This window comes from Thalassophryne amazonica, chromosome 17, assembly GCF_902500255.1.
Source record: "Thalassophryne amazonica chromosome 17, fThaAma1.1, whole genome shotgun sequence".
Classification (NCBI taxonomy): domain Eukaryota; kingdom Metazoa; phylum Chordata; class Actinopteri; order Batrachoidiformes; family Batrachoididae; genus Thalassophryne; species Thalassophryne amazonica.
This window is the reverse complement of record NC_047119.1, coordinates 30,819,740-30,844,781: the sequence shown is the minus strand read 5'-3', so window position 1 is coordinate 30,844,781 and position 25,042 is coordinate 30,819,740. Positions and strand designations below refer to the sequence as shown.

Genomic DNA, 25,042 nt, shown 5'->3' with positions numbered 1-25,042 from the left:
CTGCACTTACACCGTCAAGTTAAATCCAGGATTAATTTCCTGTATGTAGTTGATATTATAGGATCATCTTTTTCTGGCCCCCTCCATAGCACCATCATCAGACGTCTGGATAAGCAAACCAAGCTTTTTCTATTGATCTGGTCTAGCAAAATCAGTTTATCCTCATTTCTATTTGGAGATGTATAAGATAAAAAAAAAAATAAATTGAGTTAATGTGTTAATCTTGAGAGGATAAGATTCATGGATTCAAGAGTTGTCAGTAGTCTTTACTGGTGTCTGTTCATTATATAAATAAATCTCGTATTATTAATCGTGGTGAGATGCAGATTTAGTCAGTAGATGTAATGAGCAGAAATGTTTGCAGTATGTTGGCTGAGCTGGACTCATTCAGTACTGTTTGATTTTAAAACTAGTGTGTTGGATTTAGGGACATTTATTGGCAGAATTGGGATATAACATCTGTTCATTCTACCTGCAACAAACTCAGTTTTCATAAGCCTAGAACAAGTTCTTCATATTTACATGGGACTTTGTGCAGTGATGTGCTTTTTATTTCATTTTATTTTTTGTTGTGACATTGATGAATGTAGATATCGCATTGACTACGATAAATACATTTACAAACATTTCCAGTTACCTACACGCCCCGGATGCTGCGTCTGTTACTTTACGTAGTGTATAACGAATGCTCTTTGGTGAATATATTTTGCTTGCTGTGTCTGAACACATGGTTTGATCGGTTAAGCTTGATAGAAGAGTCTGGGGTTTTGTGAATGTAGTTTAAGGTTTTGAGAAAATGGATGGTTTCAAGAAATGTGGTTTAGCAATTGGGAAAAAACTATAATACAGTAGCCAAAAAGACCCATACTTAGCACCTTCTGTACTTTTGCAGTGAAGGGGGCGGGTGGTGGAGGCGAAGAGTTGTTCCACTATACGCTGGATGCTAGTGTAGGTTAAAAAGTTTGAAAACCCTAATTTTTGTGAAATTTAAGATCATGCAGATCACTTATCACAAGTGAAGGGGCCACAAATCCCCACCACTTAAAGAAGAAAAACCAAAACATTAAAACATTAGCTTTAATGAACGTCTCCACTAGATGGCACCAAATCCTACATTCTGCAACTTTAAATATCTATTAGACGATCTATTCATCCATAGCGTGACATCCATCTTACTTGCACAATCAGCTGAGAATTCATGGCCGTATTTGGTAGATAGGTTGGGAGAAGCATGAACAAACGGTGAAGAAAAGGAAATAATTGTTTTCACGTGTAAAATCTTTATTATGTGCACAAAACTGTTTGTCAGGGTTTCAGCGAAACACAAGTTGGGCAAGTGTTCCCTTCCCAACATCAAATATGCACTGCAGAGGGCCATTTAATTCGGACCCTTAACAGTGATAAAAGGAACCACTATGTTTGCACATTTACACCAGATAGACACGCCTCCAAATAAACCCATGTTCAATTTCAGGCCCAGGACTGGAACAAAACATTTTTAAAGGAATTCTTCCACAGTCATAAAAATCTGATGCTTATCAATGAACAAACTTGTTGGAGCCAAAACAGGGGGGGGGGGGCCCAACAGCTCTTAGTTGTAAGAAAAAAAAAATCCAGCTTGAGAATACCATTTTATCAAGTTATGACTGGAATGTAAAACGGATGAGAAAATAAAAGCAAAAAGCAGTGCAAGAAATGGCATAAAGTTCAATTTGGCAACACACTCACAAAATAAAATAAAATAAAAACACTGATGCTACATACAGTTTGAGTAAAAGCACAAACTTCACATAAAAAGGTTTTCCCACAATAATAATAATAAAAAAAATTAAGACTTCCTTCAACAAAAAAAAAGTCTTCTTCAAAAGCCTATTTGACCTGTGAGTTTTTCCTCCCGTTATCTCTGTGTATCAGGGCAAAATGTGAAACAAGATGCTCGATGAGGGGAAAATAAAGTTCATCCTGGAATGTCAGCTGGATCTCGTCACCAAGCTGATTGAAGCTGAAATCTTGACAGCCGTGGCAAACATCGACCGTTCGATTCTTTCCGCAGAAACGGGCAGCCCCTTGTCCTACATGGAAACCTTGGCAACTTGCTCTTCCAGTCTGGCGATTCGACGGTCTTGAAGGATGACACGGTCCCTGAGTGACTTGAACTCTCTGAGTACTTCTTCCAGTTTGTCTTCCATTTTCTGGTCAAATGCAGAAAGAACATTAAAGGGACAAAATTGTTCATCACATCTCATGTGATCACAAAGAGGCCCCAGGAGACATACAGTAGTGTTCAAAATAATAGTAGTGCTATGTGACTAAAACGATTAATCCAGCTTTTGAGTATATTTCTTATTGTTACATGGGAAACAAGGTACCAGTAGATTCAGTAGATTCTCACAAATCCAACAAGACCAAGCATTCACGATATGCACATTTTTAAGGCTATGAAATTGGGTTATTAGTAAAAAAAAAAGTAGAAAAGGGGGTGTTCACAATAATAGTAGTGTGGCATTCAGTCACTGAGTTCGTCAATTTTGTGGAACAAAAAGGTGTGAATCAGGTGTCCCCTATGTAAGGATGAAGCCAGCACCTGTTGAACATGCTTTTCTCTTTGAAAGCCTGAAGAAAATGGGACGTTCAAGACATTGTTCAGAAGAACACTGTAGTTTGATTAAAAAGTTGATTGGAGAGGGGAAAACTTATACGCAGGTGCAAAAAAGTATAGGCTGTTCATCTACAATGATCTCCAATGCTTTAAAATGGCCAAAAAACCAGAGACATGTGGAAGAAAATGGAAAACAACCTTCAAAATGGATAGAAGAATAACCAGAATGGCAAAAGCTCAATCATTGATCAGCTCCAGGATGATCAAAGACAGTCTGGAGTTACCTGTAAGTGCTGTGACAGTTGGAAGACGCCTGTGTGAAGCTAATTTATTTGCAAGAATCCCCCGCAAAGTCCCTCTGTTAAATAAAAGACATGTGCAGAAGAAGTTACAATTTGCCAAAGAACACATCAACTGGCCTAAAGAGAAATGGAGGAATATTTTGTGGACTGATGAGAGTAAAATTGTTCTTTTTGGGTCCAAGGGCCGCAGACAGTTTGTGAGACGACCCCCAAACTCTGAATTCAAGCCACAGTTCACAGTGAAGACAGTGAAGCATGGTGGTGCAAGCATCATGATATGGGCATGTTTCTCCTACTATGGTGTTGGGCCTATATATCACATACCAGGTATCATGGATCAGTTTGGATATGTCAAAATACTTGAAGAGGTCATGTTGCCTTATGCTGAAGAGGACATGCCCTTGAAATGGGTGTTTCAACAAGACAATGACCCCAAGCACACTAGTAAATGAGCAAAATCTTGGTTCCAAACCAACAAAATTAATGCCTCGCAGATGTGAAGAAATCATGAAAAACTGTGGTTATACAACTAAATACTAGTTTAGTGATTCACAGGATTGCTAAAAAAGCAGTTTGAACATAATAGTTCTGAGTTTGTAGCATCAACAGCAGATGCTACTATTATTGGGAACACCCCCTTTTCTACTTTTTTTTTTTTACTAATAGCCCACTTTCATAGCCTTAAGAGTGTGCATATCATGTTGGATTTGTAAGAATCTACTGAATCTATTGGTACCTTGTTTCCCATGTAACAATAAGAAATATACTCTCACATAGCACTACTATTATTCTGAACACTACTGTATTTAACATTATGTAGACCATAATTATAAGTTTAAAAAGTGTTGTTAAGCTTGGCCAAACGGACAGTAATTTTACAAACAGAATCCCTCAACACCACCAAAAACACAGACATGTGACCCACAAACTAAAATATGTGCTGATCCTCAACTTATGTGAAATGTTCCAACCAGAAGATTCAGTGTGACCAGGGGAATTTCAGTGTCAGCAACACACACACACACACACACACACACGAAATATGACAGAACTGAGGCAGGCAGGACATTTGGTCATATTTTTTTTTAGGATGAAAGCAATTATAACTAATATTACTGTATTTTCCAGGAAGGGAAGTTTGGGGTCCCCTGCTGGAGCTGTTGCCCCCGTGACCTGATCCTGGATAAGCAGTTGTGTATATGTATTTTCCAGAGTACAAGTCCTTTTTTTTAAACTGGTTTGGGAGGTCCTGTGACTTGTACTTTGGTGCAACTTATACTTCGAAAAATTGTCCGTTCTTTACTCCTAATAATAGTTTATCTTGGGCTTTCCCTGGTATCAAACCACTAAACAAAATAAACCAAGTCCTAATAAACCTAGTCCTTTTTAGAATACCAATAATAAAAACACACTACAAGAATTCACAAAAATCCTAAATTAAAGAGACCATACAGAAAAAATATGCAACTTGTGCCCCCCAAAAATACTGTAAACTATTGAGATTACCAACCAAAGTTAGAGCAAGTAAGGAGTTTGAGGCTGTTGTTTGGGTGGGTGGGGTGGGGATCCAAAAATGAAAATATTCAACTGAAGGCAGAAGACACTTCGGTTCCTTGTGTAATATACTTCCAAAATTTGCTCTCTAGCTTCAGGAATGACTGCAATATAACAAGGTGTGATTTTAATCAGGGTCAAATGTGTAAATAAATAAAAACATTTTCAATAGACAGTAGAGGTACTTAAGTCCAAAATCTGTACTCTATTCTCAGTAGTTACAGAGATATTGCAAAGGGTGATTAAAAAAACAACTTCCCTTTGATATGGTTTCCTAGACATCAACTTCATCAATGTTTAATGGACAGGCCAACATATACAACAAATAATGCTGGAAACAGCTAACTTCACTTGGGGGTGGGGGTGTTTGGGAAGGAAAGGCCCAGCATAGCTTGCCTATAGCATTAGCGTCTGACTATGGTAACATTCTTATTTTTTGTTGAAGTGTTCCATTAGAGCCTGTACAAACTTGTATCTTATAAACACTGCAACTCGAAAATGGCAGTGGCATACCATCCAATAAAATATTTACAAACATTTGGAATACAGTGCACATTTTTTTTCCTCAATTTTGATTTTTTTCATTTCATTAAGTAAGTAAGTGAACTGAACATTTATGTAAGAACTGTAATATCAGCTATGTAGAAGTATCGTCAGACAGGACTAGAACTACCTCGTGGACAACTACTTGACTAATTTTCTTTTAGTCAAGCTGTCTGGGAACACAGATAACATGATTTTCCTATAATTTCAAATAACCATTTAGGTCATATATTTTTATGACTTACAAGACACCGTGATGACCAGTGACCAGGAAATGTAAGTACTTTTATTTCAGTTTACAGGGAAGAGGTTGAGAATCTGTAGCGTAGGTATAAGGAACCAAAAGTCACTTTACAGAAATAAGCCTGAGACAGAAGAATAAGGAATCGATCACAGAGACACATCTGTGTAGTCCACTGTGTTGATGCCATGTTTTCAACTTGTCCTCTAAATCAAAGTCAGTTAAATTAAAGGTCAATTTAGAGTTTCCATGCTTAGATTTGACACTGTTTTTTTATTGTAAAGATTAGTCAACAACTACTGGTACACAACTAGCCGACCAATGCTTTTTACTTGTCGTACCAACCCTACATAGTATTGCGAAAAGTTTTTGACACATTTTCATACTCACTATCGATTGTTGCGGAGAAGCTTGCTTGTGGAGAGTAGTCGAGATGTTCTCTACTTTTGTGCTTGGCTTACTCTCTAGAACGTTTGCCTTGACCACTTTCAGGTCACGGTTCTTTATAGACACGTAGCCGTCTTTGAGCGAGATGAGGACGGGGCCCCCGTTCTTTCCAGCAAACCACTCTTCAGCCTCCAGGGCAGGATCCGGACCTGCTGTGTCTGGATACAGGTCGTCCTGGAACAGATCTGACTGTGCAGGCAGACAGCACACAGCAAATGTCTTAAGTAAAGAAGGACACAGCTGAAAACGTCAAAGCAAACGAGAGAACTCCAGACGTACTTTACGTGGGACTGTCATGATGATCGGTTCACATTTTCTCTCATGTAGTTTGTAGAACCTACAATGAACATGAACACAGTCAAAAGAAACCTGGATATAAACAATTGCTAAAACTCCATCTGCTTATCACTTGAAAGTAGTAATTTCAACTTCAAATTCATCTATAGTTCAGTGTCAACTGGGGCTGTTGCTTTAATCTTTATAATAAAATGTAGTATTTTTGAAATAACAGTGCACATTTTATTTAAACACCCCACCCCGCCAAATAATCACTGCACTTCCACAGAAGTAACTCAAAGTTGGTACATTTAATGGGACTACTGTCTAGTAAGTCCCTTTGGCTGCTCCCTTGTTTGCACTTGTGGTCACCACAGCAGATCCAAAGTGGATCTGCATGTTGAATTGGCACAAGTTTTACACCGGATGCCGTTCCTGATGCAACTCCATATGACATGGAGAAATGTGGCAGTGATGGGGTTTGAACCGGGAACCTTCCGCACTGAGTGTTAAAAGTTGCTCCAATTTCAGTAAAAAATTATGTAATTTATTGTTTAAAATAAAAGGATTAATAAATGGAATAGTTTTGACTGTGTAGAATGTTCGGTCTCCAAAGTAAAGGTCAAACAATGTCAAAGTTCATTGGATTCTATGACATTTGACGTGTGTTACCCCGTAACATGATAACTATGGTGCAAACTAGTCCTTTTTAGACCCTATTAACCAAAACAATAATTTGCATTATTTTTACTGAAATTACAGCAACTTTAACTTTTGACCCCTGTACAAACTGAAACTGACCTTTGTCGCCATTTTTGCTGTTTGGCCCCATAACTCCAGAACATTCAGTCACAGATAGTGCAAACTATACCTTTTCAGAATTGTTATGATCAGACAAATAATGTAGTAGTTTCAACATGACTGGAAGATTTTTACATTTTGACCTCTGTGTAATTCTTCACTGACCCCTACCTCGCTACAGTTGTGTGCCACTCTGGGATGGCTGTACTCCATTTTTGTGTAGGCCATGATACACTGACACTGGATTCTAAGTTTTGTTTTGTCACCTTAAGTGGTACCTAAAACCTGCTTAGCCTATGGACTACCTAGGCTCATAGATTATGTACGTACGCTGGGAAAGACTTTAAGACCCACAAGGCACAGGCTTGGGTAGCAGGCAATAAGATGGATCAAATCAGGTTCTAAAATCTCCAAAACAAGCTTAAAATTGATCTATTCAGGACGGTCATAGAACCGATTTTGATGTACGGCTCAGAAACTGGATACTTAATGCACGACTACACAAACATATAGATGGCTGCTACCCAAATCTTCTCAGAAAGATACAGAACCTTTCATGGTAATTTTACGGAAGCCATCAAGGAACAGGAAATTTTCCTTCTCTGACCTAGTCAGTTGTGACTCAGGAATCAATGTGGAGGATCTGGGTGCAGCAACTGCTGGCGTTCAGTTGTACACTGTGTCTCGGCCGTGGACGACTGATGACAATGGGACTACTGTCTACTTCCTCTTAACTTAGTGATTGTTGATACCTTGCAATTTCACATTTGTTGACGTCCAGCCCTCTTTTGGGCATGTACCCCATACCCCTCTGAGGCTCCTTAGTGGAGAATGTGTTGAGGAAGTGAACATATGGCACCTCCTCAGTGATCTCAAAGTACCGAATGCTGCTGTCGCCCTGACAACACAAAGTGACAGTGTAAAGTTAGGCTGTGGGTCTTACTCTTGGAATCAGGATCTTTATGATAATCTTGCTCACCTTTCCACACAGGTACACTATGTTGGTGTCAGGGTCATAGAACGGCAGCAGGACTCCGTTGCTGGTGTCCATCTCTTGAACACATATTGGCTCATCCATATTTTCCTGGAACCACAAATTCAATATCGGTAGTGATGCTAACTGTTGGTGGGATGTTATTTTTGTATTTTCTGTATCAGGAGATGCTGTGCTCCCCACATGGCAAAATAGCTCCCAAACAGAAACATAAATTAATAAAAATGACTGTGGTGCTTTTTTATTTGGCAACTCAAAACAATGATAGTAGTGTTGGCCTTGGCATTTAGCACCCCCTACTGGAATAAGAGACACACTGCAGAGAAAGCTATTTTAAGGGGGAAAAAATTGTCTAATTTCCTGTCAGGCAGCACCCGAAGCAGCAGCTACTGATAATATTTTTAGACAGACAGTGAACAGTGCAAGACCCCATTTTTAAAACCATTTTAAAAGCCGTGTCAGCAAACTGAAGGCAGAACAAGAGTTGCTACGGTAACATACAGTTTTCCACAGGGCCAGTTGGCGCTCGCTCATGCGGCTGAATCCAGTGGTGAAAATTTTTCCATCTGCTAAAAAGATGGCTCTCATCGGCCGAGCTCCCTCGTGGGCTTTGTCTTTCTCCTGAAAAACAAACAAACGTGTGTCTGATTGGCCAGCATCACGTCAACGCCTCGGCATGCCATTTTGGCCGAGATCATGTAGCTGCACGTCGGACGTCGGCGTCGCAGAGCGTTTTCACTTACAGTCACAATCTTTTTTTTGCGGGGGTCGATAACACGCACTTTCTTGTCCTTGCAGGCGGTGCAGATTAAGCTGCCATTGCGGCTCCAGCTGACACTAAAGATAACGTCAGGGTGCATGTCCTCCAGGTTGATCATGGCCTCTCCCGTGCCCACATTCCAAATAACGATCTGGTTGTCACACCCTAAAATAGACACAAACAGCACTGTGCCTGACTGCACTCACATCTGCACCCAAGTTTATTTTAAGAGCTTTGTAACACACAAAGCATCGCAGCAGAAGCTGGTCTGTGAGATAATCGGTCAGGTTTGGATTTCAACTGTGCGCTTTGGACAAATGGAAGACGCACTGCCTAAATACAGTGTTACTTCACAGGGAGAACCAGACGGGCTTCAGTCGCAGAGTACCTGCGCTGAGGAGAACGTTGCGTGCGGTGGGATGCCAAGACACAATGCCGACCCTCTTGGAGTGGCCCTCTAATACCACCACAGGCTGGGAAAGGGACATCTCCAGTCCATTCTCAGGGATCTGCCAAACCTGCAATAAGCAAAAGAAAATAATAATGAAAGACAACATTATGTTAAGAATTTTACTTTTTCACTGTAATCTTAAAATTCCATTTAATACAAATTTCTACAAGGTCATTAATAAGAAGCAGCATTTGGAAATTAAAACAACAAGCTTCAGTCAAGCGACGCGTAACTTCAAAATGACATGTCGGGACAGACAGAGAGAGGATGAAGACGTGTCTGCTTCGGCTACATGTATAGTGCTCTCCAAAAGTATTGTACTCCAAAATATAAAAGACAAGATGATGGGTTGCATAAGTAAAAGGCAAACAAATAAAATATGTGAAATACCAAGGGGCCAAATACTTTGGGAGGACACTGTATAACTAATTCTTTCTGCAGGATTGTGTGGAACTGTGACTGTGTTAGAGTACTAGAACATAACTGCTGTTAAAAAAACAAACAAACAAAAAAACAGACACACAAACAGATAATCTGCTTATTTTTGTCCATAAATGGTGTTTCTCTCTCTCGCTATCTGACCCCATTCACACCATACGTTGTCTGACCACATCTCCCACTCTTTTCTTTACACTGGGCCAACAGTTTAACCTTGCCCAGTGACCTGTAAAAGGGAACATCTTTGGATAAAAGTCAACCCATGTGCAAAATCTGGTTGAAATACATCTATTGGTTCATAAGATATTTTGCTAACAGTCCGACACACGCAGGTTGGCACATGGCTTCTGTTGGCATGCTTAATAATACTTTTTGCAACAAATAAAGATATTAACTACAATCACAAATAGAATATCACCAAAAAAGGACAAATACAGTCAACGGGAACACGGTACTTAATACACACATACTCGTATTACTCGTACATACATATGTATGTATGCATGCATGTATGTTTTGGACAAAAAACAAGAGTATTTATTTGCTTATTTATTTTAGAATATTTCATTTAAGATCTATATTCTTAGGTGATTATTCAATTGATTAGTTAATTAACTATTTATGAAACATATCCAATGGTAAAAATACACAACTGTCACCTCAAGAAAGAACCAATAAAACTCTTGAAACAATATAAGTAAATAAATAAATACATTTGGCAAAAATACTGAGCTCTTATTTTGGCAGTTGCACGAACATTTTTGGGTTTACTTGTCTTGTATATAATTATTTAGAATTTAACAATATTATGAATATTCATTTGGAGTAAATAATATAATGACTAGATAACTGGATCATGCTATGACAGATAATTTTAGCAAGGTGTTAAATGCAGAGATTAAGGTTAAGCACGGCATTAAATTTGTCTCATGACGATAAACTGTCCGAAGTTTGCTTTATGTTTATAAATGAAACTATGAGTGAAAATGGTTGGATGGACCTCTGTTAAGCTAAACACAAATGCGTCATGATTGCTCTGTCGTTTATGTGACAGTAACTGCAACTCTTTCATTTTTACATAGTAAAAATATCCCACATATCTTTTTAAGTAACATGCCAATCCTGAAGGTTTGCACGTTAACCAACACACGCACCAAAAGGCATTATGGGAAACGATATTGCTCTTTGTTTCTGAGTCTCCGTCTGATCAGCTGCCCCTCGACCCCGTGTCATTCTGAACAGCTGCTGAAAATCCCTGACCCCTCTGTTGCCACTTTCAACAAGCGAATGCATCAAAATGCTGTCTGTTGGATGGCAGTGTGAATCCCGATCTGCATATTTGTGAAAATCTGAGCAGTCAAAATGCCTCAAAATTCTGCAACTGAGCAAAGCGATGAATACGTGTGATCGCTGATCCACAAATGCTGAATCACACTTCACAATTAGTATTTTTAGTTTTGCAACTGCTTTTTTACAAGTGAAAAAAATAATATATTTACAAATACACATTTATCTGTAAAAACCAACACACAAGTTACAAATCGGAAATTTGTGTTTGTGGATCACAAAACACGTGTGCAAATCAAGGAATATTTATAGACCACCCTCTGTGCATTTGCAGGCATTAATGAGACAAATTTAACTCCATAGTTAAGAATGATTTTTTAAAAAACAAAAACTGAAGATCCTGTGTAATCTGACAAAGTGTATCCTTACCATGACCGTGCAATCTTCTGAGCCGCTAGCAATGATGAGATCATTATGAGGGCACCAGTCAATATCCAACACAGGGCCAGTGTGACCACAAACTGTTGGGAAGACCTTGTCTATACGGCCGGTCTTCAAGACAGAAGACAACTTTGTTACAAATACGGTTTACAGGGCTAACTAACAAAACTCTACAGGCTAAAATATGACGTACTCACGTTTACTTCAGTGATGGACTAGAACATGCACTCACACACCTTGTGTAGCGGGAGGACAAGAAATGCTCCACCCCCGCTGGCCTCTATGATGATGGCAACAAACTTGGGGTTGACGGCGCAGAAGGAGCTGTCCCACGTGACCCTGGACACGCGGATGTCATCGTAGCACTGGTCATTCCTCACAGCCTGACCAAAAACGTGGCGGAATTTGCTCTGTCGCACAACTCGCCGCAGCATATCTGCAGAGAATCAATACCAGCCGAGGACATGGCGTCAGGTCACCTGAATGTGCACAGTTTGGGCTTAAATAACTGAATTAAGCAGTGAAAATTTACAGGAACTTTCCCCACAGAAACAGATGAGCATCTGTCTGCCATAAAGCATACCCAATCTTATGTTTATTTAATATTTGGACAATTTGAAATAGTGGTTAACAAAAGCGTCTCACCTGTCACACACTATGAGATACAGGTGACAGTTTGGTTATAAGTTACACTTACAGTCACCTGAGCATCACGATTCTCTGCACCGGTAACAGCACAGGTCTTTACGGCAAAAAACCCCCAAAACAGATTAGTGGGTGCGGGACTCTGCAGACAGTGCACGCAGTAATGCAAAAACAATAAATGCCATCATCTTGTAACTCACCAGATTCAAAGAGCAGACAACGATGATTAAATGATGGTTAACTTTGACGCACCAGACAAATCTTAAAAAAAAAAAAAAAAAAAAAAAAAAAAAAAAAAAAAAAAAAAAAAATTTGTTTCACATATGCAATACCCCACAGATGTGACTACCGCCTGCTGGATAGTTAAGAGGATGCTGGATATAAAATGGAAAATTATTAACAATTGTGATTGGGGGGCACAATGCACAATACCACTTTTTCACATCTACTACAATACAGGTACGGAACCTTCAGTATCCACCGATACTAATCAGGATTAATTTGATAACCTAGGCTACCCATCTATCAAAATATCAACTCAGCTGTGAAACAAATATTCTACTACCCTAAAAGAAAACATACATAGCCCACAACATGACTCAAATGTGAAATACAAAACTCGCATCAGATCCCCCCCCCCCCCCATCCAGTTATTTTGGCCGATGTTAATGCGATTAATACCAATGTTCTATCATAAACAAACCTAGTTAAAATTCTAGTTTGTCTGCCACCTGTTCAACACTGTGCACATTTTGTGTTCGTTGGTGTACGCCGCCCATGAGCACCCGCCTTCACCCCAATGTCCGCTAAAATGCTAACTGAGCATCCTGGGGGAGAAATATGATTATGGGACCAAACAGAAAACAGAAGAGGAAAGTAAAACTGGCATGAAAGAATGGATAGATGTGCGGCTGGGGATGACAGCAATACTCTCAATACTGCAAATTTGTGAAGGCCAACTCAACATGTGGCTTTGAAGTTGCATACAGGTTGAATTGAGCTTCTTTACTTTCCAAACACTTGAGAATAGCAGATGTGCAATGCCAGAATGAGGCATTTTACAGAATTTGAAGAACCTATACTTGTTTTGTAGCAGGCACCAAGGCACCAGCAGAGGTAACACTGTTCTTTAGAGTTTATTAATAGAGATTCAAATTACAAAAAAGCCCTCAGTGATGCATTTTGAAAGTACTGTGTCATCTCCTGCACAGATGGCCTGTTACTGCACCACCACTCTGGAGACCATCTCAAATGATAATCCTCAGTTAACGATCACGCTGTGGTTTGGGACACTGGGTTTCTTCTGTGTTTTCACCTTCCAGTCTCAAGAGAAGCCATTTAGAGCACTGAGGGAGGCAAATATTTGCATACCTTGGAGATTTGGAAATGACCAGACATAATAAATGACCAAAACACAACAGGAGTTCTTTAAAGAACTACCAGACTACCAATAACCAGCAAAAATCTATTTAAGCATAAAAATTCAAAAAAAAAAAATAATATAGCACCTTCAACTGCACCACAGACTAAAACAGTTAAATGTGGTCTGTTAAACATTAGGTCTCTCTCTTCTAAGTCCCTGTTAGTAAATGATATAATAATTGATCAACATATTGATTTATTCTGCCTTACAGAAACCTGGTTACAGCAGGATGAATATGTTAGTTTAAATGAGTCAACACCCCCGAGTCACACTAACTGTCAGAATGCTCGTAGCACGGGCCGGGGCGGAGGTTTAGCAGCAATCTTCCATTCCAGCTTATTAATTAATCAAAAACCCAGACAGAGCTTTAATTCATTTGAAAGCTTGTCTCTTAGTCTTGTCCATCCAAATTGGAAGTCCCAAAAACCAGTTTTATTTGTTATTATCTATCGTCCACCTGGTCGTTACTGTGAGTTTCTCTGTGAATTTTCAGACCTTTTGTCTGACTTAGTGCTTAGCTCAGATAAGATAATTATAGTGGGCGATTTTAACATCCACACAGATGCTGAGAATGACAGCCTCAACACTGCATTTAATCTATTATTAGACTCTATTGGCTTTGCTCAAAAAGTAAATGAGTCCACCCACCACTGTAATCATATCTTAGATCTTGTTCTGACTTATGGTATGGAAATAGAAGACTTAACAGTATTCCCTGAAAACTCCCTTCTGTCTGATCATTTCTTAATAACATTTACATTTACTCTGATGGACTACCCAGCAGTGGGGAATAAGTTTCATTACACTAAAAGTCTTTCAGAAAGCGCTGTAACTAGGTTTAAGGATATGATTCCTTCTTTATGTTCTCTAATGTCATATACCAACACAGTGCAGAGTAGCTACCTAAACTCTGTAAGGGAGATAGAGTATCTCGTCAATAGTTTTACATCCTCATTGAAGACAACTTTGGATGCTGTAGCTCCTCTGAAAAAGAGAGCTTTAAATCAGAAGTGTCTGACTCCGTGGTATAACTCACAAACTCGTAGCTTAAAGCAGATAACCCGTAAGTTGGAGAGGAAATGGCGTCTCACTAATTTAGAAGATCTTCACTTAGCCAGGAAAAAGAGTCTGTTGCTCTATAAAAAAGCCCTCCATAAAGCTAGGACATCTTTCTACTCATCACTAATTGAAGAAAATAAGAACAACCCCAGGTTTCTTTTCAGCACTGTAGCCAGGCTGACAAAGAGTCAGAGCTCTATTGAGCTGAGTATTCCATTAACTTTAACTAGTAATGACTTCATGACTTTCTTTGCTAACAAAATTTTAACTATTAGAGAAAAAATTACTCATAACCATCCCAAAGACGTATCGTTATCTTTGGCTGCTTTCAGTGATGCCGGTATTTGGTTAGACTCTTTCTCTCCGATTGTTCTGTCTGAGTTATTTTCATTAGTTACTTCATCCAAACCATCAACATGTTTATTAGACCCCATTCCTACCAGGCTGCTCAAGGAAGCCCTACCATTATTTAATGCTTCGATCTTAAATATGATCAATCTATTTTTGTTAGTTGGCTATGTACCACAGGCTTTTAAGGTGGCAGTAATTAAACCATTACTTAAAAAGCCATCACTTGACCCAGCTATCTTAGCTAATTATAGGCCAATCTCCAACCTTCCTTTTCTCTCAAAAATTCTTGAAAGGGTAGTTGTAAAACAGCTAACTGATCATCTGCAGAGGAATGGTCTATTTGAAGAGTTTCAGTCAGGTTTTAGAATTCATCATAGTACAGAAACAGCATTAGTGAAGGTTACAAATGATCTTCTTATGGCCTCGGACAGTGGACTCATCTCTGTGCTTGTTCTGTTAGACCTCAGTGCTGCTTTTGATACTGTTGACCATAAAATTTTATTACAGAGATTAGTAAAGGCACTGCGCTGCGGTGGTTTGAATCATATTTGTCTAATAGATTACAATTTGTTCATGTAAATGGGGAATCTTCTTCACAGACTAAAGTTAATTATGGAGTTCCACAAGGTTCTGTGCTAGGACCAATTTTATTCACTTTATATATGCTTCCCTTAGGCAGTATTATTAGACGGTATTGCTTAAATTTTCATTGTTACGCAGATGATACCCAGCTTTATCTATCCATGAAGCCAGAGGACACACACCAATTAGCTAAACTGCAGGATTGTCTTACAGACATAAAGACATGGATGACCTCTAATTTCCTGCTTTTAAACTCAGATAAAACTGAAGCTATTGTACTTGGCCCCACAAATCTTAGAAACATGGTGTCTAACCAGATCCTTACTCTGGATGGCATTACCTTGACCTCTAGTAATACTGTGAGAAATCTTGGAGTCATTTTTGATCAGGATATGTCATTCAAAGCGCATATTAAACAAATATGTAGGACTGCTTTTTTGCATTTACGCAATATCTCTAAAATCAGAAAGGTCTTGTCTCAGAGTGATGCTGAAAAACTAATTCATGCATTTATTTCCTCTAGGCTGGACTATTGTAATTCATTATTATCAGGTTGTCCTAAAAGTTCCCTAAAAAGCCTTCAGTTAATTCAAAATGCTGCAGCTAGAGTACTGACGGGGACTAGAAGGAGAGAGCATATCTCACCCATATTGGCCTCTCTTCATTGGCTTCCTGTTAATTCTAGAATAGAATTTAAAATTCTTCTTCTTACTTATAAGGTTTTGAATAATCAGGTCCCATCTTATCTTAGGGACCTCGTAGTACCATATCACCCCAATAGAGCGCTTCACTCTCAGACTGCAGGCTTACTTGTAGTTCCTAGGGTTTGTAAGAGTAGAATGGGAGGCAGAGCCTTCAGCTTTCAGGCTCCTCTCCTGTGGAACCAGCTCCCAATTCAGATCAGGGAGACAGACACCCTCTCTACTTTTAAGATTAGGCTTAAAACTTTCCTTTTTGCTAAAGCTTATAGTTAGGGCTGGATCAGGTGACCCTGAACCATCCCTTAGTTATGCTGCTATAGACGTAGACTGCTGGGGGGTTCCCATGATGCACTGTTTCTTTCTCTTTTTGCTCTGTATGCACCACTCTGCATTTAATCATTAGTGATCGATCTCTGCTCCCCTCCACAGCATGTCTTTTTCCTGGTTCTCTCCCTCAGCCCCAACCAGTCCCAGCAGAAGACTGCCCCTCCCTGAGCCTGGTTCTGCTGGAGGTTTCTTCCTGTTAAAAGGGAGTTTTTCCTTCCCACTGTAGCCAAGTGCTTGCTCACAGGGGGTCGTTTTGACCGTTGGGGTTTTACATAATTATTGTATGGCCTTGCCTTACAATATAAAGCGCCTTGGGGCAACTGTTTGTTGTGATTTGGCGCTATATAAAAAAATTGATTGATTAAAGCATAAATTCGCCTTCACTACTTGTATTTACATCCCACATCCTGAAGCAGCTTTCCCATCATTTCAGTGGAAATGCTTGCTTTGCTGTCCTGATATGAGAAACGCAGGCGTCTCAAGGCAGTAATTAAGATTCCAGCTTCCTGGGGAAATATTACACCAGCTACATGGTTTTTGTCCAGTGATTGGCAGATCTGACATCACACCAAAACCCGTTGCCTTGTCACATTCACAAATGCTGCATTCTGCATCCTTAATGGAGAAATTCACTCTTACTGCTTTTCTTACTTTTTCAACTCAATATTAATTATATCTTCAGATACTGATCACCACCCAACCTCAAATAAGACTATGGTGCCCAACTGGGCAGCCTCATTTGAGGGTGGGCGCTAAAGGGTTAAAATACGACACATATGATGCAATAATCTTACCTTCAGGGACAGCCGTCATATGTCCCCATCAGAAACATGGCACTTTCTCTGAGTTTTTGGACAAATTACATGGCAAACAAAGTAAAAATGCAAACAAAAAGTAACGATATGGTGGAAAGTGGACACGTGTTGCGGTTTGTTTATGACCCGGAGCTCAAACATGTCCAGGTGGTTGTACAGTTAAGAGACCGCAGCTACTCTGTCAAAATGTGTGAGCTAAAACTTACCGACATGACCTCTCCCATTTGCCTCGTCTTCCCTTCTCCACTGGGAACCAAAAAAAGAAACCTGCACTTTTCACGAATGCTTTGGTGACTGCAGCCGAAAACAAAACAGTACACCATTTTTCCACGTGAAGTTATGCTGTGGATGTGTTGCGCAACAGTAGGCTGTCCCTGGAAGTGGTCAAATCACGTGATATCACACAGGGGTTCAAACTAGAGTGCGCTGCCCTATTAGGCTTATGTATTTCCTTGATTAAAAACCGAACTTTGAATCGCAACCTGCCCCATTTAATGGCCGGGTCAAAACTTCATCTGAAGTAAATAAACCTGCCATAAATAAGCGGCAAGCATTACGTCCATTCAAAAGATTACATTTGGTTGAGTCACACTTTTTTAAGCCAGCTGCAGAGTGGTACCTTAAAATCCTAAAGCCTGACTTATTCCATGCAATGACATGTGCGTGACCATTTTAAAGTTCTCCGTCACATTTTTATACAATTTACAGCAGGAACAGTGGATTTTTCTGGATTAATTTGTCCCTTAACAAGCTCCATGTCTTTATACAATCAACTTCCAAACCAAATGTACGGTACGTACAATTTCCTCCATGAATTGCGCGTCATTTGAGCGTCTTTTTCCGACTCTGTGTTGTAAAGTTGGTCATTATTTGTGGACTTTTCTGCAAACGTATTTGAATTACACCCTGCCTCGTTTAGGCTCTCTGGTTTGTTTTTATGCATGTTGGTTGTAACTGATATGATAGAAGTTGAGAGCAAATAATTTTGTCAACATGACTCATGTACTGAAGTAATGCTTCAACAATCCAATCCCCCCCCCCCCTTCTTTTTGGGAACTAACTGCATTCACTCTTTTCAGAGTACGCAATAAAGCACTTTTTAACAATAAGTGGAGACTTTCATTCACCAAATAATGATTTAAAGCAAAGGTTTGCAGAGATCATTGTTAGGGTTCTGAAAATTAGGTACAATAAAAAAGAATTTTGTGGAGGATAATAATTAAGATTAAGCATTTTAAATTTGATTTAATCAGTACATATTATACAAATGATCTAATATTTTAGATTGTGCTTACAAACTCAACAGCAACCTACAATCATGAGAATAAAGGCTCAAATTAATTAGAAATATACAATACACAGAAGATCAAAGCTGCATTTTATTTTCCATCTCAGCTCATAAATGTGCATTTTTTTTTTTAAGTTAAGAAGATTTAAAGCTATATTTGAATGTAGATTTTAATTTTTTCAACCTTCACAAGTCTGTTGTAGTTCATGACAAGCACTGGTGGTCATTCCACTGCACATAAGATCAAATCACCTTTTTTTGGGGGGGGGGGGGGGGGGGGGGGGGGGTATGCCACACACAAACAAAAACTTGTCACCACGGCAACACCAGTGAAAGCGATATCTACAGAAAAGAAAAAAAAAAAAAGCCATTTTCATCTGTAACCTAGATCTGAGCAGCCTGAAGGTTGTTAACCTTTTACAAATATATGCTCGCCATTAATCGTTTACCACAATGCTTCCCAAGATCACATTACTGCAGGTAACCTGGGCAGCACAGGACTAGTTTGACTAGCACGCGTGCCCTCCGGTATTATCAGCAATCCCTTCAATAAAAGGTCCCCTGAATGCCTAATATTCACCCGACAACATTAACCAGTTTGGCCCTGCAGGATTTACCTCATACTAGCTTGATAACGTGCTGCTGTCAAGTACGACATCAGCGGAGGCCATCCTGGAGATGGTAAGCAAAAAAACGATTACAAGCAGCAAATGTGCGCTGACTGGGATTAAATGTAAAACTAAAAAACAGTGGGATCCTAGTTAATTCGCTTATGTTTTATTATGTTTCAACATCAGATGGTGTGAGCCAACTGGAACATTTCGAAACAGCCTGTTGACACTTTGAGTCCATAATTATGACACCTGATCCATTCCTTTTGATACGGACTTGGAACAATGTTGTGAAATATTGATGATGCAAAGGTTATGAAGGGCCCCAGAGCAGTGTTTTGAATTAGCCATCACTATTATGCAGTACTGGCACCACCCCCAGCCGCGCGCTATCCATTTCTTCCACTGGTCGCAATCTGAGCAGTGCCCAGTGTTCAGGAGGCAAACAAACTACATGCAAGTTCATAATTTCTAGTAATATATTCCGCATACTAACCATCCAGCAGGTGGCAGGCACACCTACGGGATATAAGATGGGGAACACAAAGTTGAATTTTGATGGATCGAGTGCATTAAAGTTCACCAGAGGCAACAGGGTTTATCTTCATTAAATGCTACCGAACATTGGTCATATAATTTGGTGAGTTACAAGATGACAGAATTTATTGTTTTGGTGTTACTGTGTAATGAGACAACCTGCAACTCTTGGTCTTGATCATGGCTGAAATACACCACCTACTGGTGTACCAACAACATACATGTGCACTGCATCCAAATGCTGTAAAGAGAAGTGGGGGACTCGCAGAAAAAAAAAAGGCAGTGTATGTCCACAGTGGGCAATATACATGCACCCTATACAATGTTGCCAATACCATAAACATACACACAAAAAAGCCAACCAGTCCCTTGCCTTAGGTCAGCCTCCAGGTCTGCACAGTCAGTAACAGAAGACCAGTACCCCCCCCCCCCCCCCCCCCCCAAAAAAAGGTATGAACATCACCAAACACTTATGTCCAGAGACCTCCTGACTCCATAAACTCTTCCCAGGCATCTTTGCATTCAGATGCCCTGAATATGAATCACTGCAGAGATAAGTGCAAGTCTCTACTTTCATTGCATACAGATAGATTTCTCATGGCCGAATCCATGAATTCATCAAAATGCTGGATGTTAATCTTAATCCAGGACAATCACTTCTCAAATGCTACACCTTGATTTTGTCCAGATGTTGATTCCATAAAGATCACAGCATTCATTCTCCGTATCAGACTTTCCTTGTCAAGGAACATATAGTTAGCGCATGTCCATCTGAATCAGAAGCTCAATGTGCTTTTTGGCAGCACACTGACATTGGTCTGTGAATGTGCTGCCATGCATGGCACTCAACCGTACATCAGTAGTCCAGTCATTTTATGGTTTGACCCAGAACAAATTGCAACAGAAATGATTTTGGTGGCATTTGAACTGTGAAACTGTTTTATAAAACATACTAAAAGTCTATAAAGATTAAAAAAAATGAGGAACACTCCCAAAATCCAAGATGGTCACCCGAAAACATGCAAAAATTTGTTTTTTTCCCAAATAACTCAAAAAATATCAATATTTAAGCACATAAATGTATTGATGTTAAATATAAACTCAGGTATTGTGGACATTTTGACACCAAAATTTAGTCTATCTGTAACGGTTCTTGAGATACAGTCTATTTGTAGTTTTACATACACTCAAGGACGGCAATTTGGTTTGTGTCCTATTACGTTAAAAATATTGCAGTTAAGGCCCAGAAATGTATTGAAGTTGAATATAAACCTGTGTATTGTGGACATTTTAGCACCAAAAGACTGGCTGCAGCTCTTCAGTTTTTGAGATACAGCACATAAGCCATCTACACTTGGCTAAAAATGGTGAAATTATGTTGAAACCAAGTAACTGTTCTGAAATGTTCATTTAAAGAATATAATAATAATATTCTTAGTGCTTGTCAGCTGCACTAACTTTTTTAATGACACAGATGTAATCACACTAATTTTACAGTAAAACCAGTGAAGCAAGATAATAAAAGTTCAGGTGAAATCAGTATTGTGTACATCATGACACTTGAAATTTTACTTGTTCAAATTTCAGTCTCATCATCCTGGTTATCATTGAGTTGGCCTGCATTTATACACCCTGTACCTCTGCAGTTGCCACACGCTGCTGAGCAATCTAAGTTAAGTTTGCGACATGTACATCGCAATGTACTACAGTCAGTACTGCAGTTACATCTCACAGCATGCAGAAGAGAATCTGGTGCTGCTTGCAAGTCAGTCATGATTGGGACAACCTGACTATCAGAAACTTTCCTTTTCCATCCCCATTCTTGCAATGGCATGTTGTCACCTTCATCTTCACCTTTCCATTCCTGAACTTGCAAGTAAACTCTCAGACTATGAAACTTGGCAGCTGCCGAAGTGGGTGGCAAACACTGTAGCTGCACGAGTTGTCTTTGTTGCAACCTTATCACAAAAGCGCCTGTATCTGAGAGAATTGAGGCTTTCTCCAGGTAGTCCACACAGCAGTGGTGTCACCAGTGTGCCCTGGTTGTGCATTGACATCCACTCTATTATACATAATATATGAGTAACTTCTCTATTCATATTCCAGTGAAATAGTGACTCAAAAAGATTATTATTACCTTCTTTAGATGAACATTTCAGAAATGGTACTTAGTTTTCAACATAACAATGCTCAATTGCATCAATTTTTGTCAAGTGTAGATGTATTTTTATACCATATCTCAAAAACTGTAATAGCTACAGCTATTTTTTTTTTGGTGCCAAAATGTCCACAATGCAGTTTATATTCAACTTCAATATATTTATGGGCCTTAACTGCAATATTTTTAACATAATAGGACACAAAACAAATTGCCATCCTTGAGTGTATGTAAACTACATATAGGCTGTATCTCAAGAACCGTTACAGATAGAGACCTAATTTTGGTGTCAAAATGTCCACAATTCCCAAGTTTATATTTAACAACAATACATTTATGTGCTTAAATATTTATATTTTTTGAGTTATTTTGGAAAAACTAAATGTTTGCATGTTTTCGGACGGCCATCTTGGATTTTGGGAGTGTTCCCGATTTTTTAATCTTTTATAAAACAGTTTCAGGGTTCAAATGCCACCAAAATCATTTCTGTTGCAATTTGTTCCGGGTTGACCCCCCCTTTTTTTTCATAAAATGACTGGACTACAGGAGCAACTTTGAGATTAAGGACCTTACCTAAGGACCCTTTGTAATTTTCTGGTCTGGTGGAGATTTGAACAGACCATCACCTCCTCAAAGGAACCCAAGCAACTGGTTTCCACAACTCTTCCCAACACCCAGTCCATATAAGCACAGAACAGTGTTGGGGCCACAGTGGCTTAGTGGCTAGCACTGTTGCCTCACAGCAAGAAGGTCATGGGATTGATTCCCACTTGTGGCCTTTCTCTGTGTAGTCTGCATGTTTGCTCCATGTTTGCATGGGTTCCAACCGGGTACTCCGGCTTCCTCCCACATCCATAGAAATGCAGGCTAGGTGGACTGGAATCTTTAAATTGTCTGTAGGTGTGCGTGCAGGTGTGAATGTGTTTGTCTATGGGTTGTCGCGGCGCTACATCACATTCGGTTAGGAACATGACGGCAACGAAGGGGATTTATCCTGAGTGGCTCTGCCATTGCTAGCCAATGAGCCGGACACTTTCAGGCTGCTTGCGCAGTAAATGCGTGGCTATCCGCGGTAGTCCATATGTGTCCCTGCGACAAACTGGTGTCCTGTTCGTGTACCTAGCTTCCTCACGCCCCGTGACTGCTGGGACAGGTTCCAGTTCTCCCCCATAATTGGAGTAAGCAGTTAAATGTGAGTGAGTGGAGATTTCTTTTTGAAAGCCAAGCTTAGTTTCAAATCTGGTACCAGTTTGGACCCGAGTGCTCTTCTAGTTGAGATGCTCGTAGCAACAGCTGCACCGCGTTAATGTTGAACAATGGTTGTTGGCTAGCATTAGCTGATGTTACCGCAAAGCACCGCCTCCATTCGCTATCAAAATATATCATTCAGATTAACATTATAATGAGACTACTGTGCAATTCTCAAGCCGTTTCGCTTTTTAAACGAAATTAAACCACTGACGTTGTGTGAAACATGTTAGCCACGCTAACGTTAGGTAACTAACGTTACTGAAACAAGGGGTGGACGCAGGTTTATCCGTTCCAGATGTGTCACTCAAACGCACCCCATAAAAAAGTAATAGTTTTTAACGCTTATTTACTCGTACCCCTACACACTGAATTGTAATATTAAAATGTTCTGATTTAAACCGGTGTTCCGTCGCAGCTGTTCGACCCCCAAGACCGCCAACAAGGAGCGAAGCCGGGTAAGACTTCCAATTTATTTCTACAAATTCACAACACAGGCAGCCGCGGGTGTTTCTAATCTGTGTCCAAATAAATATCCGCGCAGATTCAAATGCATATGAACCACACGGGTGGTGTCACTGTGTTCTGCATCACTGACGGGTTAGCTTGGTCCGGCTAACGTAGCCTAGCTGCTAACCGTTAGCTGCTGTGGACCACAGCCAGCTGACGCAAGTGCAGATATTTCCAGCCAAGGTTTCCATCCCCAAAATCGCATCAGCACGCCGCACGATGCTGCTTATTTCAACGCCGATGGAACTCATGCAAGAAAAAAAAGCACAATTCATAGACACATCCAGGTGTCCTTACCTCCTAAATCTATGTGAGATTTTCCTACACACGGGGGTAAATCAATCACAACACATGAATGTAGTAGTTTAGGCGCGCCCTGATCCTGCAGGAGTATCCCTAAAAAAAAAAAAAAAAAAAAAAAAAACCCCACAGTGGCTTCGCTTCACAATCTGGAAGCTGTGCGAAATAATAAGATGTATTTCAAGATGCCAGGCTGGAACACAAAGAGCATCTCCTATCTGTTCCTCACCTGCTGGAGACTAGCAATCCTCTGTTCTCATCGTTATTAAATTCAAAGGATATGCTGACGACCAGTTTCGGCACATGCGCAAACGATTTCCCCCCCTTTTTTTCGTGTGCCAAAACTGTGAATGGAATTCATGGATACTTTGCCCTCACATCTTTTAGATCATTTCATTTAATCCAGCTATGCAAAAATGTGGCTTTTCTTTTTGAAGTCCCACACTCAACTAAATATGAGTGCAAGTGTTTATGCAGATGGTAGATATTGTTTGTTTTTAAATTTCTCCTGGAGAATCCATGGTTTGCTGTCTTGCTTGTCTTTTCATGCCTGCCTGCTTCATTTGCAACTGACTAAATTTTATTCTAATCCAATTACATTTTTTGGTTAATCGTGTGAGATTTCAGACCATATAATATCGGGGTAACGCTGGCAAAATATTCGACCGTTTCACATTTGGATGTGTTACTCCGCACCCTGACCGCTGTTCTGACGAGATGTCATTCCCGTTGAATATCATTCGTGCACAGTTGCGTGGAGGACACAACTGCACACATGCGCAGTGTTGTACGCAGAACTATCCATTTATGTGACGAGACGCACAATTTGACAGAACACCGGCTGCATGTACTGCTAGGTGTTAGCTGTTAGCGCTGTTAGCTGAGAGCAAGAGAAAGTCACGTACCAACGCCGCCACAGAAATGGGTAAATTTAAGCTACCATACAAAAGTATCGATGTGGATTCTGATACAGAATTACCATTTTACATTTGATGGATTTTCACATTTGATGGATTACTCTGCGTCTTGACTGCTGTTGGAGCGACGCTGCCTCATGGTAAGCCTCGCTGACCAAATTACCTACAGAAAAATAAACCGTGCAAACGATGGAATTGGATTAGAATGAGAATAACCCCACTTGTGTCTGATGATTTGCGGACGTTCATGCTGTTATACAGTCGCAAATGTCTGTTTTAAACGCTCAATTTGTGACCGTATAACCAGCATGAACGTCCGTAAATCAGACACAACAGGGTTATTCCCTAAATGATATTTCAAGTGCACAAAAATCACACTTGTTCATTTGCCTCTCTGTTATCATTTGCCCTTGAATCAATTTGGATATTTTTGAAA

General features: G+C 39.8%; 1 protein-coding gene across 3 annotated transcripts; it reads right to left on the bottom strand.

Annotated features, from left to right (window-relative positions):
* Positions 1–1,263: 1,263 nt before the first annotated feature.
* On the bottom strand, positions 1,264–24,018 carry LOC117529329 (coronin-1C-A-like). 3 transcript variants are annotated; one of them, XM_034192082.1, is made up of 11 exons: positions 23,919–24,018; positions 11,371–11,570; positions 11,123–11,245; positions 8,906–9,035; positions 8,501–8,682; positions 8,259–8,378; positions 7,743–7,847; positions 7,516–7,661; positions 5,966–6,023; positions 5,630–5,875; positions 2,073–2,192 (listed from the first exon to the last, which is right to left on the bottom strand). In XM_034192082.1, the coding sequence occupies exons 2-11, from the start codon at positions 11,566–11,568 to the stop codon at positions 2,073–2,075; spliced, it is 1,428 nt and encodes a 475-aa protein (XP_034047973.1). In that variant the 5' UTR covers positions 11,569–11,570; positions 23,919–24,018. The 3 variants fall into 3 exon arrangements, with proteins under 3 accessions (XP_034047971.1, XP_034047973.1, XP_034047972.1); XM_034192081.1 differs by lacking the exon at positions 23,919–24,018 and adding an exon at positions 23,687–23,832; XM_034192080.1 differs by lacking the exon at positions 23,919–24,018 and having other exon boundaries at positions 1,264–2,192; positions 11,371–11,568.
* Between the last annotated feature and the right edge of the window lie 1,024 nt (positions 24,019–25,042).

Coding starts and splice junctions, on each gene's coding strand:
- LOC117529329 (XM_034192082.1), bottom strand. CDS start 11,568: ATGCTGCGGCGAGTTGTGCGACAGAGCAAATTCCGCCACGTTTTTGGT. Junction 11,246..11,370: donor TTGTCCTCCCGCTACACAAG/GTGTGTGAGTGC, acceptor TCTGTCTTGAAG/ACCGGCCGTATAGACAAGGT. Junction 7,662..7,742: donor TAGTGTACCTGTGTGGAAAG/GTGAGCAAGATT, acceptor TTGTGTTGTCAG/GGCGACAGCAGCATTCGGTA.